This window comes from Canis lupus, chromosome 18, assembly GCF_011100685.1.
Source record: "Canis lupus familiaris isolate Mischka breed German Shepherd chromosome 18, alternate assembly UU_Cfam_GSD_1.0, whole genome shotgun sequence".
Taxonomy (NCBI): domain Eukaryota; kingdom Metazoa; phylum Chordata; class Mammalia; order Carnivora; family Canidae; genus Canis; species Canis lupus.
In genome coordinates, this window is record NC_049239.1 from 55,904,453 (window position 1) to 55,921,040 (window position 16,588).

Below are 16,588 nucleotides of genomic sequence, written 5' to 3' on the forward strand. Positions count from 1 at the left end.
TGCTCGCTTACTCTCCGTCTTGGGACAGGTGAAAGGAGAACAGGCCCTACTCAGCCCTTCTGGGAAGGATCTGCAGCCCAGCCTCCTTCAACACCTGCCTGCTCTAGGAGGGCTCAGAGGAAACCCGACCCCCTGCCCTCACCCAGAAGGCAGATCTGGGCAGGGGCCCTCGCAGCAGCCTAAAATCCCAGCCTCCGAGCAGCTGCAGGGTTCCTCTGTATGAAGCCGCCCCACACCCCATCCCCACTGTGTATTCCTCAGCCTCATCTCCAACTCCTTCCTTCCAGCCTGGGGCCAGTTCTTTGTCAGGTGGCTCTGAGCAGAAAATCCCTTCACATTACCCTGTCTCTGAAATTATGGGGCCACTGAGTCAGGGCTCAAGTGGGGCAGAGAAGAGAGGGGAGCAGGCTGCTGAACTCACAGACATTCTGTGTCCACCTCCTTCAGGAGGGCAGGCCCTGTGTCCTCCTGTTCCTGTATCCTTAGCATTTTTCACAGTGTCGGGCCATGGTTTCCAGTTCCCCATCTCCACCTTGATGGATAGAACTGCCCTCACCCAACACACAGAGACAGAGACACAGGCACACACACAGGCACACACACAGGTCCGGGCACTGTAAGAGCTCAAGGACTCGTCACTCCATGCACGGGGTTTTATTCAGCAATTACTTTAATCTCGGGATACTCAGAACTGGGCACTAGAAGCTGGCTCTGAGCCCTCAGGCCGCCTGCACATGTCTGTGCTCAGGGTGAGTCAGCTGCGTGTGCACGTGCTCCTCAGGGAAGCCCCCAACGGTGCTAGCAGACACGGGGGCTCCTCTCTGTGCTTCTGTCCCAAGGGACTGGGGCCCAACTCTGGGTCTTGGGGGAGCTGGGCTAGGGCTGTCTTTGTATGCCACAGGAAGCTCCGAAGCAGGACCTCATGTCCAGGGATGGTCCCTGCAGAGCAGGGAGGTGCCCTGATTGGCTCCGGGTCTCTAGGGGTAGGGTCGACCTGCTTGCTGTCAGCCGGCTGCTCCTAAGTGCCCAGGTGGCTGCCAACCTGGGTCAGTGGTGGGCCACCCTCAGCCCCAGACTCCACCTGTCAAAGCAACAGCAGCCTAGCAGCCCGCACATGGGGGCACTGGGATGGGGCCCATTTCTGCTCGCTCAGTGCCTCCAGGCCTTGACCTGAGACTCAGGGAACTAAAGCACAGACCCCCAAGGATCAGAAAGGGCCTCAGAAGTCATTATGCTCAGACCTTCTTGCAGTCTGCTGAAAGGTGGCCGCTTGTTCATCCCTGAGACAGAGAGCTCACTACTTCTCAGAGGCAGCACCCTCCACCTCAGGGCTGTCTGGGGCCAAGGGAGGGCTGTGCCAGCAGCTTCTGTTTGATGGATGGAGATGGAGCTGTGGGTGCAGGGTGAGGGCTTTCCCTGCGTCTCTCCAGAGGAGGCCTGTCAGGCCCCTGGGGGAATATGCGGGAGGACGGGGTGGGAGAGTAGGGGCAGGTAGAGCAGGAGTCCAGCAGGAGGGAGCCACCTGGAGCCTTGCTGAGTCTAGCCCTAGGCCGCTCCGATGTCATCATAGTCTTCGCCGTCAACGGAATCAGGCTGGGGAGTGGGGGGTCCTGTGCGGCAGGGAGGCTCGGGTCAGGGGGAGGCTGGTCACTGTCTCTCCAGCCCCATCGGACAGAGCTGAATGGGTCTGAGTCCACAGCCCTCCCACGTGATGCTGTGTGGGTGCAGCGACAAGACTCCCGCCGTGTTATCTTGCTCATTACCATCTCCCTTGCTAGAATGTCAGCCTCATCTGTGCACTTTAGGGCTGTAGTGCCCACGCCTGCACAGGAAATGATGGGCGACTTGAGTGCTGGCACTCCCCTTGCTACCGCAGTCTTCCCCAAGGGGCCATTGGCTACTTCTGCTTGAATACCTCCACTAATGGGGAGCTTATTTCCTCTCAAGGCATTCTTTGGATCTTTCTCTGTCCCGTCCACATCCATTTTTCCCACCTCCTCATTCTTGTTTGTTTAAAAAACGAAAACAGAAATAAAAAAAAAAAACCTTGAACGCCTGGGGGCTCAGCGGTTGAGCATCTGCCTTTGACCCAGGGTGTGATCCTGGGATCCAGGATCGAGTCCTGCATCGGGCTCCCCGCATGGAGCCTGCTTCTCCCTCTGCCTGTGTCTCTACCTCTCTCTCTGTGTGTGTCTCTCACGAATAAATAAATAAAATCTTAAAAAAAATAACAACAAATCTTTACTTTTCTTCTTGGGCTAATGAATCCAAAGGGTGTGGAGTTCCCCCTCTCATCCGCCCCCTGCTCCCTGTCTGTTCCTCCTCCCAGGACCACCTCCCTTGCCACTGGTACCTGGACACTCAAACTGCTCCGTTGAGGGGGGCTGGGGCGGCGGCTGGAAGTTCTGGTACCACTCCCCGGATGAAGTGCTGGAGCTGTCATCAGCCAAGGGCCCTGCTGGAAACCCCGAGAACCAATCACTCTGCCTGGAGACAGCCAGCTCGAGAGCTGCCAGAGCTGGGAAGCCCTCATGACTCACAAGACTCCAGTTCCTGGCTTGACCATGAATGAGGAGGTGAGGGCCCGGAGAGGGGTGGAGACTTGTGCTGGGGCTAGAATCCTGAGCTCAGCCTGGCTCAGGGCTTCCAGCTTTATGCTTCCTCCAGCCAGGTCAGCTATAGGATGGGAACTGGGGCACACACGGGATCCTCCTGGGCCCAGCTCACCTGAAAAAGTAGCTTGGGAGCCAGCCAGCTCCAGGTTCGGGGGCTGCTCCAGGTGGGGGCTCCTCTCTGCAGAAAACACCTGGGGGGTCCACGGAGGTAGCCTGCTGCTGGGGCTATTGCAGTAATCCTCCCCAGAGGATGTGCTGGATTCACTGCTGCTCCTTGGGCGGTGTTGAGAGCCCAGGGAGGGGGTGTTTGCCATGTAGTGTCCAGCACCAATGGGTGGGACCTGGGACACGTTCATCTCTTCAAGTCCTGGCCCAGGAAAGGGAGAATGGTGAGGAAAGAAGCAGCAATGCAGCAAGAGGGCTTCAAATTAGACCCAAGAAAGAACTAATGGCCAAGCGGAATGTTAAAATCAGAAAGGAGCTATCGAGGGGGGCTGCTGTTGGCATTTCTCAAGGTGAGCTGAGTTGCTAGGTCCGGAGTCAAGGTTGACATCGTTATCACTGCCTCCGTGCACCTCCCCAGCCTGACTCACCTTCCTCCGGGGGGAGCATCTGGAACTGGTTCTGCTGGACCTCCTCAGCTTCTTCCAGGAGGGGCATCTGGAACCGGTTCTGCTGGACCTCCTCGTCTGTGATGCGGTGCCGCTGGGAATCTACAAGCAGAGTGGTGGTGAGGGGGGGTGAAGACCTACCTCCTCGCCCCCGGAGCCTACAGGAAGGGCTGCAGTGCCTTGGCACTTCCAGGGGTGCCCTGGGGCTGAATAGTGTGGAAGGACAAGCCCAGAAGTACAGAGGGGTTAGCACTTCCGTCAGCTCCCGGGCTCTTATCCGAGTCCAGCCAGTCCTGAATCTCAGTCTTTAACCAGCACGGGATGAGGTTGCTTCTGCCCAAAACCCTAGTGCCTTGTGCCTTGCCCCAGATACCCCTCCTTCTGCTTAAGGAAACAGGGAGAGTCCTGGGCTGTCTCCTTGTGCCCTGGGGGCTGTGGGCAGGAAGAGGGCAGACGGTGCCCCAGCCAGGGCAGAGTGGAAGCCCGGAGGTCTGGAATCCCTGCCTCCTAGGCTCTGGGGAACTTTTGCTCGAGAACTGGAGACGTGATATGGATCTGTTGAATCTTAAGGACTTGAGAACCTGGGACCTTGGAGTCTGCGCTCTCAAACCTGGTATATAGAACGTCACTCGCAGTGTCATGGGATTTTAGACTCTCGATCTAGCATCTTGCATGCCTGAGAGCAGAACCTCAGGTTCCAAGGATGCCTCACCCTGGTGGCTCCCAAATGCTGGTGCATGGCAAGGCAGAAGCACAGTCAGCCACCTCCTTCCGCAGAGGCCCTGGTCCAGCAGGTGAGGCACAGACGACCAGCGTCCCTACTAATCTCTATTCTCCACCCCGCTAAGGGCAGACCCTCTGGCCTTCATCTGGACACACAGCTGCCCAGGATAGAAGCTTCGTCTGTGGCCTCTCCTGCAGCTGGGGAGTTAGACTGTGGTGGGCAAGGCTGAGCGTGGCAGTGAGGGGGCATCCTTGGTGCCCTGCCTGTCAGTGCTGAGCCCGCCTCGTCTTCCCTCCCCCTGCTGCTGTCCAGGAGGTGGAAATGGCAGTGAGCCGTTCTGGACCATGTTGATGAGCGCAACATCTTAGGGACTACACAGCAGCAAGAGAGAGGAAGGCTGGTCCCTGCCAACTTCTCAGGATGCCATTGTTTGGGGGCGCCGGTGACACACAAACTCTCATCCTAACTCATAGGGTGGGTCCCGGAGGGAAGCTGGGGGATGTTTGATGAGCTCCCAAGGGAGTCCCCCATAGGTGTGGGATTCTTTGCTCTAATGTCCAGCATTGCCTGGGCCCTGCCTTAAGCACTGTCTATCCTCCTCCAGTCCCCAGCAGGCAGGGAGGAGAGCTGGAAAAGTCAGCTGGGGGTTTAAACTGGGCTCCCCAGCAAGGTGGGGGAAGGGGTGAGGTTGATGGGCAGGAGGGGGCACAGAAGGGGCGTGAGCCTGTGAGAAGCCGTCTGAACGTGTCTCTTGCCTGGACTTCCTTGCTTCACACAGACAAGGCCACCCTGGAGGTGAGTGTCAAGGGACAAGTCCTAAGACCCTGTGTGGCCGGACAAAGGCAGGAGGGAAGGAGGTCGAAGACACAGAGGGGCCTCTAGAGTCACGAAACACCTGGAGAGCTTCAGCGTAGGGCCACTTTGAGTCAAGGGACACTCCACGGACAGCATGCAGGGTGACCTGGTGGGCCCCGCGGAGCTCCCCAGCCAACGGGATCCTCTCCCTGGTTGGGGGTGGGGTGGGGCTCCCAGGAGCCCGGGCCCGGGCACTCACTGTAAAAGGTGGTCAGGGCCACGGGAGGCTGGGTGCTGAAGTCATAGTGCTCATAGTCTGAGTCCGAGCTGGAGTCCGGGTCCTTGGGGGGTGGGGCCTGCGCCTGGATGGGCAGCATGGGAACTGGGGAGAGAGCAGAGTCGGGCAGGGCCAAGTGGCAGGCGGAGAGGTGCAGGGAGCGGCAGGAGCGCGCAGCCGGCGGGGCCCAGACACACGGGCAGGGACAGCGCCAGGTCTCCCAGGTCGCCCGCCTCGTACCAGACTGTCCAGCCTGGGTTTGCCAAGCTCCCCCCGCCCATTGGCTTATTTCCTTTGCTTACTTCCAAAACATAGAGCAATTGCTACAGGCCGGGCGGGACACTTAAAACATGATCTTATTCGGATCATCGTAAGGACTCGGTGAGGTGGGTACGTCGGCGTCCCCACGTTACAGCTGAAGAAACTAAGGCACGGGGAGGTCCTCACTGGGCCCAGAGAAGCAGCCAGTGTGACTCTTAACCCTCAGACTACGAGAGTCAGTGAGCAAATGCTCTGTGCTTCACCTGTGTGCCAGGTTCTGCGTTCATGTTCTTTCCTTAAACACATGGAGGCCTCGCACAGGGAGTATTTCTACCATTCAGCTGGGTTTGGTATTGGTTTTCTTGTCCTCGAATGCTTTCAAATAAAGGTGATTTAGTACAGTCACAGCGCAGTGTGACTAAGCCTGAGTTCCCTAAGAGACTTTCACGAAGTATAAATCCGTATGTTATAAAAGATGGATGACCGATCCAATTTTTCTTTCGTTTAGAAAATATCAAATAGGGATCCCTGGGTGGTGCAGCGGTTTAGCGCCTGCCTTTGGCCCAGGGCGCGATCCTGGAGACCCGGGATCGAATCCCACGTCGGGCTCCCGGTGCTTGGAGCCTGCTTCTCCCTCTGCCTGTGTCTCTGCCTCTCTCTCTCTCTCTCTCTCTCTCTGTGTGTGACTATCATAAATAAATAAAAATTTAAAAAAAACATTTAATATCAAATAAAATGATGTTCCAGGAAAATCTTGATGGGGCCGTGCAGGAAGGCTGACTGAGCAGGCCATTGAAAGAGGCCACAGTATCACAAACCTACCAGCCAAGTAGCAGGGTGGAGCTTTCCTCTGAGAAATGCCCAGAGTCTGCATTATTCTAGGACCCCAAAGCCTAGCCCAGAATGACTGCCCTGGAAGATCATCTGCCATTCAGGCCCAGACCGAGACATGACGTGCTCAAGGTCTCACAGGCACCCATGGGCTACCTGAGGTCTCATCTCCAGCTGGGGCACAGCTTTGACCTAAACACCACTGGCTCTCCAGAAAGGATACCCTTTCTGCCTCCCCAGCCCTCTCCACTCCCAGGGTGGGCGACATCCTACCTTCTTCTTTGGAAATGGTGATGGGGACATCTTGATAGCTATTGATCCCTTCTGGGGTGGTGGTGAGGAGGTGTGGGCTGTTCACCATAACAGGGAGGGCTGAGGGAAGGGAGGCAGACATTCTCCAGGTCATTTTTTGCTCCCTCCCAGTCTACTCGGTCCTATGCTCATTGAGACACCTTCCTCCTCACTTCCCCCTCAATCACACCCTCACACACGCACAGAGTCTGGTCCTCCCACGGGCCATTTCTGCCGAGCATGCTGGGAAAATCCTTTCCATCAGGAGGTGACCTGGATCTCTCCTGCAAGGCCCACATCCCCCTGAGAGGGCCACACCTCAGGCCAGCTTCTTTCCCTCTCTAGGCCTTTCCAGTGACTCCCAGAACTCTGCACCTACCATATTTTCCTTTAACTTTCAAGAAGATGAAGGCCATGGAGATGAGTAAGCCAAGGCAGAGAATTCCCAGAGTGATGCAGAGGATGAGGAGCATTAATTCCCGGGGTTTCCAGTCCTCCGTTGTCATGGTCACAGAAGATTCTGGGAAGAAACAAGAGCCCCAAGTCAGGGAAAAAGAAGAATGTATGTAGACCTCTCCTTGTGCTTCTTGCCTCTCCAGCCTCTCTGCAGCTCACCCGCTTCCCTTCTGGAGCTACCCCCCTCCTCTCTTCTTTTTTTCTAATTTGGCCATCTGCTTTTAGGTGACTTGTATATAGTAGGTGCTCGAGAAATGCATATTGAATGAATAAATAATTGACCGGAGGAAACTTTCCCATGGCCACCAGCCCACAGGGATCTCTCTTCCTGTTCAACAATTACTGAGTGCCCACTGTGTATGCCACTTAGGGATACAAATATGACATCAGCATCACAGACCTTAAGGGGAGCTATTGATACATAGGTTCAAACCAGTATGGCACCATGCTTGCTGGGATGGAGGTATGGGCAGGCATGAGGCCCTACACGGGGCATCTAATCTCTAGGGAGGAAGACTAAGGCTGGCTTTCCAGGGAAGGTAACTTAGAGCTACCTCTGGTAGCGAACAGACTATCAGGAGAGTGAGATTTCTTTCTGTGCCCTGGATACATCCTTCCTACCAGACGTGTCCTCCCAGAGGGTAGGGGCGAGGGCCATGATTCTGGACCTCCCAGCTCTGCAGCCCCTGCAGCTCTGGTGTGGCTTACTGTTTTCTCTCTCTTGGCCCTATCCCTGCTTAAGAAGAACTCAAAGGCTGGACAGAGGCTGCTGTGGGGCAGGTGCTTGGAGCCCTGGTCAGAAGAGGAGACAGGGACCACCCCCTGCTCAGCGTATGCAGCCTGGGGTGCATAGGCCACAGGGCTAGGTAAAGGGTAGTGACAGCATCATGGATGGGTGGGCAATGGGATGAGATCATCCTGATCCCTGGGCTGGGGACACTGTCTGTTCTCCCCTCCCCCCGAGATGACCCCTGTTCTCATTTTCTTCCTTCTTCTCCATCTGCAAAGGGGGCAACGTGGACCAGGCTGGGAATTGGACTTAGCAGCAGGAAATGAGTGCAAGAGAGAGGCTGGGCTGTGGGAGGTACGGGGAGACCAGTGAATGGAGAGGCCCAGAGGGACAGGGCTGAGGGTGGGGCTGTTAGGCCAAGGGCTAGAGTATGGTCCTGGGAGGTGGGCTCCCTGCCCTGAGCTCAGAAAGAGACAGTGTGCAAGCTGGGGTCTGGGTCCCATCTGGAGTTGCCCTCAACCTGCTCCCCAGGATTTCATTCCCTTTCCGTGTCCTCATCCACTGCCAGGTTCTCTGTCAGGGCTCGGTGGCCCTCCACTCCATCCCCACACCGCCATCCACCCTCCTCTGCTGGAAGCAGGGGTACAGCATAGAGCCTGTGAACTTGGACCAGCCCCTGTGGCTATCCCGGCAGTACCAAGGGGCCCCATAATCATACACAATAATCATGAGACTAATGCTCAGACCCTGCTTACTGTGGACTCTGCACTGGTCTAAGTGCTTTAGAAAAACTCACTGGAGACTCACAACAGTACTCGGAGAAAGCTGCCATGATCATCACCCCCATTTTACAGTCAAGGGATCTGAGGCTCAGAGAGGTGAAGGTGTCCTCCATTACACAGCTAGTAGGAAGCACAGCTAGGATTTGAGCCTCAGGAGTCTTCCTGGAAGTCAGCCAGTGATCCGTAGGTGGCGGGTAGACCAAGCACAGTCCAGAGCCTTGGGTGCACACTCCAGCCCACGTTGCTGGCTGTGCCTTCACCCTCTGAACCTGAGCTTCTTCCTCCGTGTGCGGGCTCCAAGGAAATCTCCCCCAAGGGGACCCCAGGAAGGTTACAGAGCTGGGAAAGTGTGTGGGGAGAGCTCTGGGCCAGTGCCCAGGACAGTATAAACACACTGACTGTTGCTCTCGGCACACCTACCACTGGCGCTGTCAGACCAGACCAGTGCTGGCTCTCCCCAGCTCTACCTCTTGCCCAACAGGATCTGACAGGAGGCTGGGCTCCTTTCCATGAAGTACCGTTCGGGGAGTGGGGGAGTTGACGTGGCAGGAAGGGGAGGGGAGGAGCAAAACTACCCGCAGAACAGAGTGCATGGCAGGGTGGGGGCTGAGGGAGAGGCGAGTCCAGTGTCTAGAGATGGAGGATGAGGGATACACCATTGGGCCTCCCCAGGTGTGCACACGCATTCACACACATAAGCACACTTGCATGCACGCATCCACCTCTCTCAGACACCGTGAACCAAGGGACACTCACCCACAGTGATCGGCTGAATACTTGCAGGGACTTCAGGAGTGGACAGATTGAGCAGACTCCGGGAGCCTGTCAGAAAGCACCAGTCAGGTACTCAACACATATCACCGAGCACCTACTGTGTGCCAGTCCTCGTGTTAGAAACTGGACAAGACAGACAAGTGACCTGGAGTGAGGGGCATAGTCCCTTGGAAGGGGGTGGGCCATAGAGTTAAGGAAACCTGCCTTTCCCACCCCCTGCAATAAGGAGGATCTCATGGATTAAATGCTGAGAAGTTTCTTTGGCTACAGTAAGAGGCCAATAAAAGCAAGTATCCCTTCTTTCTGTAAAATCTGCCACAGACCACAAATCCCCTTTTCTGTTAAGTCCCGGGTTCACTTTTCGCATTGGCCTCGGGGAGCTAGGAAGCTGACATTACCATCAGTATCATAATCATTTGACAGGTGAGGGATGGAGCTCACGGAGTCCTTTGTGGGCTATCACCTGACTTCCCAGCTGCCCCGCGAGGTGGCTCGTATCAGCATCCACATATTCACAGAACTGAACGAAGCCTCCCAGGGGGTAAGTGGCAGAGCTGGAGTCCCTAGCCAGGTGCCTAAACACCCCACGGGGAGCCTAATACCATGTTTCTTTGGGCCTAATGCTTTGGCTTTTTCACATTTTAGCACTTCTGAAATTGGGGTGATGGCATCGAGTGCTGCAATTGATGACATGTCGAGAGTTTATTTTGGCAGCATTTTTGTCCTTTATGGAACATAAAATAATAATAGTGTGACATATCGGTGCCACCTTAGATTTGGTGCAATACAGTAGAATGTAATTCATAGTGTGGATACGAGGCTTAGCTGAAGGGAGAGGTACGGGTGCTCCCCAACGGCTGCCCCATGATTGGGGTGCCAGGCTCTGTCTCCCAATATTATTTCCCATGATCACCTGCCCTGGGATGGCAGCTGGCTTCATCTCCTGAGCCAATTCCAGTCAACAGGGACCACTTCTTAGCATATAAAAAGGCCTTAATAAATATTTGGGGGCTGAGTCAAGGCTCTGTGGGAAAGAATGCCATGTCTGCCTGGACATGGTCAGGGCAATCGTGTCTCTAATGCCAGCAGTTGTCATTCCTGACCTAGCCCAAGCTGTGGTCTCCTGGGCTGTCAGTTCCTCAGCTTCGGATTCAGTTGGAATTTCTGGTGCAAATCTGGGGGAGGGGATGAGATGGGGGTGGGAGGAGGGATACCTGAGCAGAGGACTCTGGCTGCGTTCGACTGGCTGCAGAGGTTGGAGTTGTTGAACCGCCAGGAGCAGTGCGAGAGGGTGGGTTCCTCTCCTCTGCATGAGTAGTACATCCTGCCCGGCAGGGAGTGGGGCAGCCCATTGGGTATTCTGGCCACGGTCCCGCAGCCCAAGGCCCGGCAGAGTACCTGGGCCTCCTGTGAGTACCACTCACTGTTACACACTGTGCTCCAGACCCCACGGAAATGTACCTCCACCTGCCCCTCGCAGGAGTCAGCGCCCCCAGTCAGGCGCCAGGACTGGTGCTCTGCAGGGGAGAGGTGGGGGTGGGGAGCAGAGTTAGGTCAGGATCCTCTGGCTGGGGGTGGCTGGGGGCACCTGGGGGGCTTATTGCTTGAGTAACTGCCTTGGGCTCAGGTCATTAACCCCAGGGTCCTGGGATCAAGTCCTGCATTAGGCTCCCCTCGGGGAGCCTGCTTCTCCCTCTGCCTGTGTCTCTGCCTCTCTCTCTCTCTCTCTCTCTGTGTCTCTCATGAATAAATAAATAAAATCTTAAAAAAAAAATCCTTTGGGTTGAAACCCCCACCAGACCAGACTCATGAATGCAAACACCCTGCAGCCAATCAGTCTCCAGATCCTGTGTACTTTCCCTCCTGCATGTGTGTCCCCCTCTCATCTGCTCCATCTGCTCTGGCTGCCCCTGCATGTCTGCTACTCAAACTGTGGTCCTTGGACCTGTAATGTCACCATGGCACGAATCTTGTTAGAAATGCAGAATCTCAAGCTCTGCCCAGACCTACTGAATCAGATCTATCTTTACCAAGGCCTCCCAACCCCTATTCCTGTGCACATTAAAGGGAAGCCCTGGCTGGACCAGAACTTCATAGCCGGGACTAACGATGGCCTCCTCGGGGCTCCCTGCCTCCATCTCCTCTTGCTGCTCTGAACCCCCCTCACACTTCCTCCAGGAGGTGGGCAGGCTTATCCTTCTAACTCGGGATTGCCAGCTCCTTCTAAACTTCACCTGGCTTCCGTTCTTAGGGCACGTATCACCCCCTTCCCCGACTGTGCTTATCTGGGTCTATCTTCCCTCGTGGACCTACTTGGCACCAGCAGGGGCAGGAGCCATCCCTCCCGGCACCCAGGCCCACACCCAGGCAATAAGTAAGCCACTGCCTGCTGACCTGAACACACCACGCCGGCGTCCTCCTTATGACCGCAGTACCCGTCTCCTGGCAGCCCCGGGCAGTCCCACAGGTAGGCCTCGGCCCCGGAGCAGTTCACCTGGTCCCGGTGGATGGGTCCTCGGCCAGGGGCAAAGTGCAAGCCGGGCAGAGCCTGAACCGCCCAGCCGCAGTTCAGCTGCCGGCACACCACGTGGGAATCCTCCAGGTCCCACGAGTCGTCGCACACTGAACCCCACTGGCGGTGCTCTAGCATCTCCACGCGGCCTGCGCATGGACCGCTACCGCCTGTCAACCGCACCGCGCGGTTTTCTGGGGAAGGAGGGGAAAGCGCTTGTGGGTGCTTGAGGAAGGGAGGGGTGGGAAGGATGGTGGTGGCTGTGGATTCAACGGGAGGAGCTGGGATTCGGTGGGCAGGACTGGGGAACCCTGTGAGGACTGGGGCCTAGAGGGCAGAGGTGGGGGACTCAGCAGGACTAGGGGCCTGGGGGCGGGCCTGGAAGAGCAGAGCTGGGGGCCCCTGAGAATCTGGCGTATTTATGACATGGGAGGTAAGGGCAGAGATAGAGGCCCCAAGCGAGAGAAGGTGCGGGACCAGAGACCCAGTTAAGATTGGGGACCCAAGGGGCCGGGTTGGGGACCAAGTAGACAAACTGGAGATCCAGTAGGGGGAGACGCCTGGGGGCCGGATCAGAGGACTTGCTCAGGGCTGGAGATGGGGCGATGCGCAATCCTGCAGTGTGGGAACCAGCTATGGTCGTGATGGTGGCGGGGGTTGGGGCGGGAGTGCGGGAGGAGGCCGGAGGGTAAGGCTTGGGTCCGGTGGCCAGGGCTGGGGACAGGAATGAGGGGCGAAGGCTGAAGCGCTGAGGGTAGGGCAGACAGGGCGCAGGTGGTGGCCCGCTCGTACCTGCGCAGGTGACCTCAGCCGGACTCCCATTACTGTCGCATGCACGCTCCTCCACGTAGCAGAGCCGCCACTCGGCACCTCTGCACAGGACGGCGGGCGCCAGGGCCAGGGTGGCGTTCAAGGCCTCGCTGGCGTTGCCCGCACCTGGCCGGGGTGGCAGCTCCAGGGACGGCGAGGTGGGCTGGGTGGATTCCGCGGCCCCGCCACAGCCCAGCGCACGACACACGGCCTCAGAGGCGCGGCTGTCCCAGAGCGCCCGGCAAGCAGGGCCCCAGGACAGCCTGAACCAGACCTCCACCAGCCCGCTGCAGCGGCTGCTCCCATTCACCAGGCGGACCCCGAGCTGCTGCCCTGGAAGTGCCAGACTCCAGCTGAGGCCTCCACCCACCGAGACAGGACAGATCCCAGGGATGGGAGTGGGGATGGGCCGTGGCCAGGGGCTCCACCACCTTATCTTTGACAATACCCCACTGGGCTCTGGGCCTCAGCATTCCAGTCTGCAAAATGGGGCTGGGCTGGTTCATCCCTGAGCCCCCTGAGGCCTGACCTGCTTCTCCTTAGAGTCAGGAGAGGGGAGTTGAAGGCAACTGTAGAGGTTAGGAAGCCTTCATTAGGTCTGGGGTGATGGAGAACCAGGGGCCCCGTCCCCACAAATCTCCCTCTGTTGCCCCTGTCTCTGGAGCACCCTTGTGTGAAAGAAGGGCAGAGTCCTAGCTTCAGGGGCCCTCCTTGGTACTGTGGGTGCCATGTTTCCCCCTCTGAGGCTGTTCTGAGGGTACTGCTGGGGAGGCAGCTGTCATGACCTTGAAGCCCTGGAGGATGCACATGGGATTCGTGATGCGGTTGAAGACAAGCTACTTGGGATGGTGGTTCTCCTTTCCCCAGACACCCTCCTTGGGGAGTCACCTGTCCATTTTTGACCAGGATTGCACCCCCCAGGGTGGCATACACCTTGGTACAGAGTAAGTGCTTAATAAACATCTTTTGAGCTAATCAAAGACCCACTTGATGGAACCACACCATCCTCACCAAGCATTCTTCAGCTTGTTCTCAACAGATCCCCTAGAAACGCACATTGAACATTTTGTCCACGAGTATGTGACATTCGATCTGTGGCCTTTCAAAGACGGTAGTTCTAAGACCATAGTGAATGTAGCAGTGGCACTTTGGGCATTGAGCCAGGAAGAAGTGTTATCTGAAGGTAGAGACACTGCCTAAAAGTCCGTTTCCCTTCCCCATCACCCGAGACAACACCTGCCTGGTCTCAGAAACCTGGCTGTGGGCCCCCAGAAGGAGTCTCAACTCACCCGGCTCCAAGGTCTGGCTCTTGGCACTGCTGGTGTTGGGCTGATCAGATGGGGCTGGAGTCAGGTGACCTGGAATCAACCAGTAGCAGCTGTGGTGGGTGAGTGAGCTTAGGGGGAAAGGGCACAGAGGTTACCTTGAAGGACAGGGACATTTTCTGGAGCTGTGGCTACATGAGGACTTTGAAATGCCATGGTCCTGGGCCATGGGCATTGTTGCCTCCATTCAGGGTAGAGAAATTCTCAAGCTCTGTTGCTGCAACTTCTTCCACTTCATCTTTGAATTGTATAAATGTGCTCAGAAATCAGAGCAGAGCAGGGAGGAACAACTGTGGGCTTTGGGGCCAGATCTATGTACTGGCTGGGTGGCCATGGGTGGGTTACTAACCTCTCTAGACAGGAGTCCCAATTTCCTGGCCATAGCACTGAGGGGAGTAGTGTGGGGCTGGAGGGAGTCAACATCTGTAAAATACTTGACTACGGAAGAAGCTCAAAAATTGGAGTTATTGTTAGGGAAAACATTTTGGTTTGGAAAATCTGTTTCAGGAAATCCATACCAGACTTTGGGGGGATTGGTGCATTGGAGAGGGACTATCAGACTGCAAGCGCTTTCAGATGCTGAGAAACTAATGTTTGCCAAGGGCCGAACATATGCCAGCAAACATCATTCCCAGTATTATTCCATCTTCCTTCAACCACGAAGTGAGGTAGATATTAGTGTTTGCTTTTTACAAATTAGAAAGCCAGGCCCAGAGAATAGAAATCCACCTCCTGATGGTTGCCCAAGTGGTTGCCCCTTCGTTCCTCCAGAGCCTCCAAAGCAGCCTCTTCCTGGGCCCTTTGGCTCCTGTTTGGCTCAGCCAATGGGAGCTCCAGCAGAGATGGGAGGGAGGGAGGAGAACGGAGTAGGTGTGCATATTCCTCTGGCTCCTCCTCTGTGAGATCCCCCACCTGAAGGCTCTGGGCCCCTCTCCTGGACTCCCTCCTTCCTGGTCTTACTGTTCACTCCCTGCTTTTGCCTCCTTGGGCCCAGCGTGGCAACAGCTCAGCTGCTTGCAGTTCTTGCTTACTTTATCCTTTTTAAATGGTCTTTTTATGAATAAATCCCTTCAAGCTCTCCTATTGTGATAGTGCCACCCATTTCCTGTCGGGTCCCTGACTGATCCATGGCCCGAGGCCACCCCAGCTCTGCAAGAAACAGAACCTGGATTTGAACAGTCTCCCAGGAATGTGCTCCATGCAGGGCAGGGAGATTGCAGCTTGTGGAGGCACAAAGGGAGGGCTGTGGCAGAGACTGTTGTGCTCCCAAGGAGCTCCTCTGCATTCGGGATCTCTGGGACTTAGGCTGGGCCATTGCTGTCTAGGAAGAAGGCCATGTGCTCACTGATGGGCCCATGTAGGTAAGAGGCAGTGAGCATGTGCCATCTCTTTTTTTTCTCTGTTGTGCTAGGATTTGAGGCTCTGATGCAACCTTGAGATGGAGGGGGATGCTGCCTCCACCAGAATTTCGTATGAGAAGTGAACCTGTATTCCAGTTCGGATCTAGGTGCTCCCTGCAAAAAAACAAAACCACACAACACCAAAACCAGAAGAGAACCTTTAGTGGGTTAAACCATGAAGATTTCAGCCCGCGCTTGTTGCTGGTAGAGGGGTTACAGACTGATGTATGGCTGCTATAGATTCTTAGCCTCACCTGAGCAGATTCTTCGGACTGTGGCACCCAGATGTGAACACACGCACACACACCTGGCCTGCAGACTCAGTTCTCCGACAAGCGTCCATCTGGACCCCCCCATCCCTTAGATTGAAAGTAATCAGGCCTAGAATCACCTTCCTTCACCAAGTCCCTGGTTGGCTGCCCAGCCTGACCCCCTGGAGGGGGAGTGAGTCAGAATTCCGAGCACAGACTCCATGGCTAATGTAATATTCAGAACAAGAATTCAAAGGTCCACAAATTAGGATGGCAGGATCCTGGTTCCCACAGCAACGGCCCCAGTGCTCCAGAGCCATTTTGGATGCGTGTGCTGGGGCGCGGGGGAGACTGGGATGCTGGCTGCAGTGCGATTGCATCTGTGTGTGTGCTTGTGTGTGTGAGGGGTGAGTGTGCGGTCATGACCATCTGGGAGTGAGTGTCTTGGTGTGTGTGTGTGTGTGTGTGTGTGTGCACGTGTGACCATGTGTCTGTGCAGAGGGCCAGAGCTTGGTTGTGTGTATCTCTCTGGGCCTGGGACACCACTGTCTCCCGTGTAAAAGCACACAGGCTTTCTGAAGACTGGGAAACCCTGGAGGGCAAGGCTGGGTCTCTGCTTCTCTTTCTGTCTCTCATGAATAAATAAAATCTTTTAAAAAAAGACACATTATCATCAAATAGACTGTCTCCTTAATTAGGATTAGAAAGAATGACAGAACATTGAAGATAAACCAATTAAATATTTTTAAAGATTTTATTTATTGACTTGAGAGAGAGAGAGAGAAAGAAGCAGGCTCTGCGATAAGCAGGGAGCTGGACATGGGGCTCAATCTCAGAACCCTGCCTGGGTCATGACCCGAGATGCTTAATTGACTGAATCACCCGGGCTCCCCTCAATATTTTTCTTACCACGCGGCTCAGTGTTATTCGATACTAAGTTCATTTACTAAGTTCAGTTATCCTGCGTGCCCCGGAAAATCATCTTGAATTGTGCCCCCGCCATTCTGCAAGGGATAGGGGATGGAGGATGTCCTAGTGGGAGAAGAAGAAGCTTCCCCCCAGCCCAGAGGGAAGGCAGGTTTTCAGGGCCAGCCCCAAGCAGGACCGGACAGGACCTTGTACAGGGTACCCTGGGCAAGATGC

The 16,588-nt window shown here is 55.8% G+C and overlaps 1 protein-coding gene across 5 annotated transcripts in view; it reads right to left on the reverse strand.

Moving 5' to 3' along the window:
* Positions 1-652: 652 nt before the first annotated feature.
* CD6 (CD6 molecule) overlaps positions 653-16,588 on the reverse strand; it is a 39,887-nt gene continuing 23,951 nt past the window's right edge. The window contains exons 2-13 of one of the 5 annotated variants that reach the window (XM_038564424.1): positions 13,759-13,827; positions 12,452-12,802; positions 11,542-11,853; positions 10,362-10,664; positions 9,130-9,195; positions 6,785-6,925; positions 6,388-6,486; positions 5,005-5,127; positions 3,209-3,328; positions 2,728-2,982; positions 2,354-2,458; positions 653-1,610 (exon numbers count right to left, since the gene is read on the reverse strand). In XM_038564424.1, coding sequence (XP_038420352.1) covers positions 1,546-1,610; positions 2,354-2,458; positions 2,728-2,982; positions 3,209-3,328; positions 5,005-5,127; positions 6,388-6,486; positions 6,785-6,925; positions 9,130-9,195; positions 10,362-10,664; positions 11,542-11,853; positions 12,452-12,802; positions 13,759-13,827 — 2,009 coding nt within the window. In that variant the 3' untranslated portion in view covers positions 653-1,545. The remainder of the gene's footprint in view (positions 1,611-2,353; positions 2,459-2,727; positions 2,983-3,208; positions 3,329-5,004; positions 5,128-6,387; positions 6,487-6,784; positions 6,926-9,129; positions 9,196-10,361; positions 10,665-11,541; positions 11,854-12,451; positions 12,803-13,758; positions 13,828-16,588) is intronic. The other 4 variants (XM_038564425.1, XM_038564428.1, XM_038564426.1 and 1 more) reach the window with 4 other exon arrangements.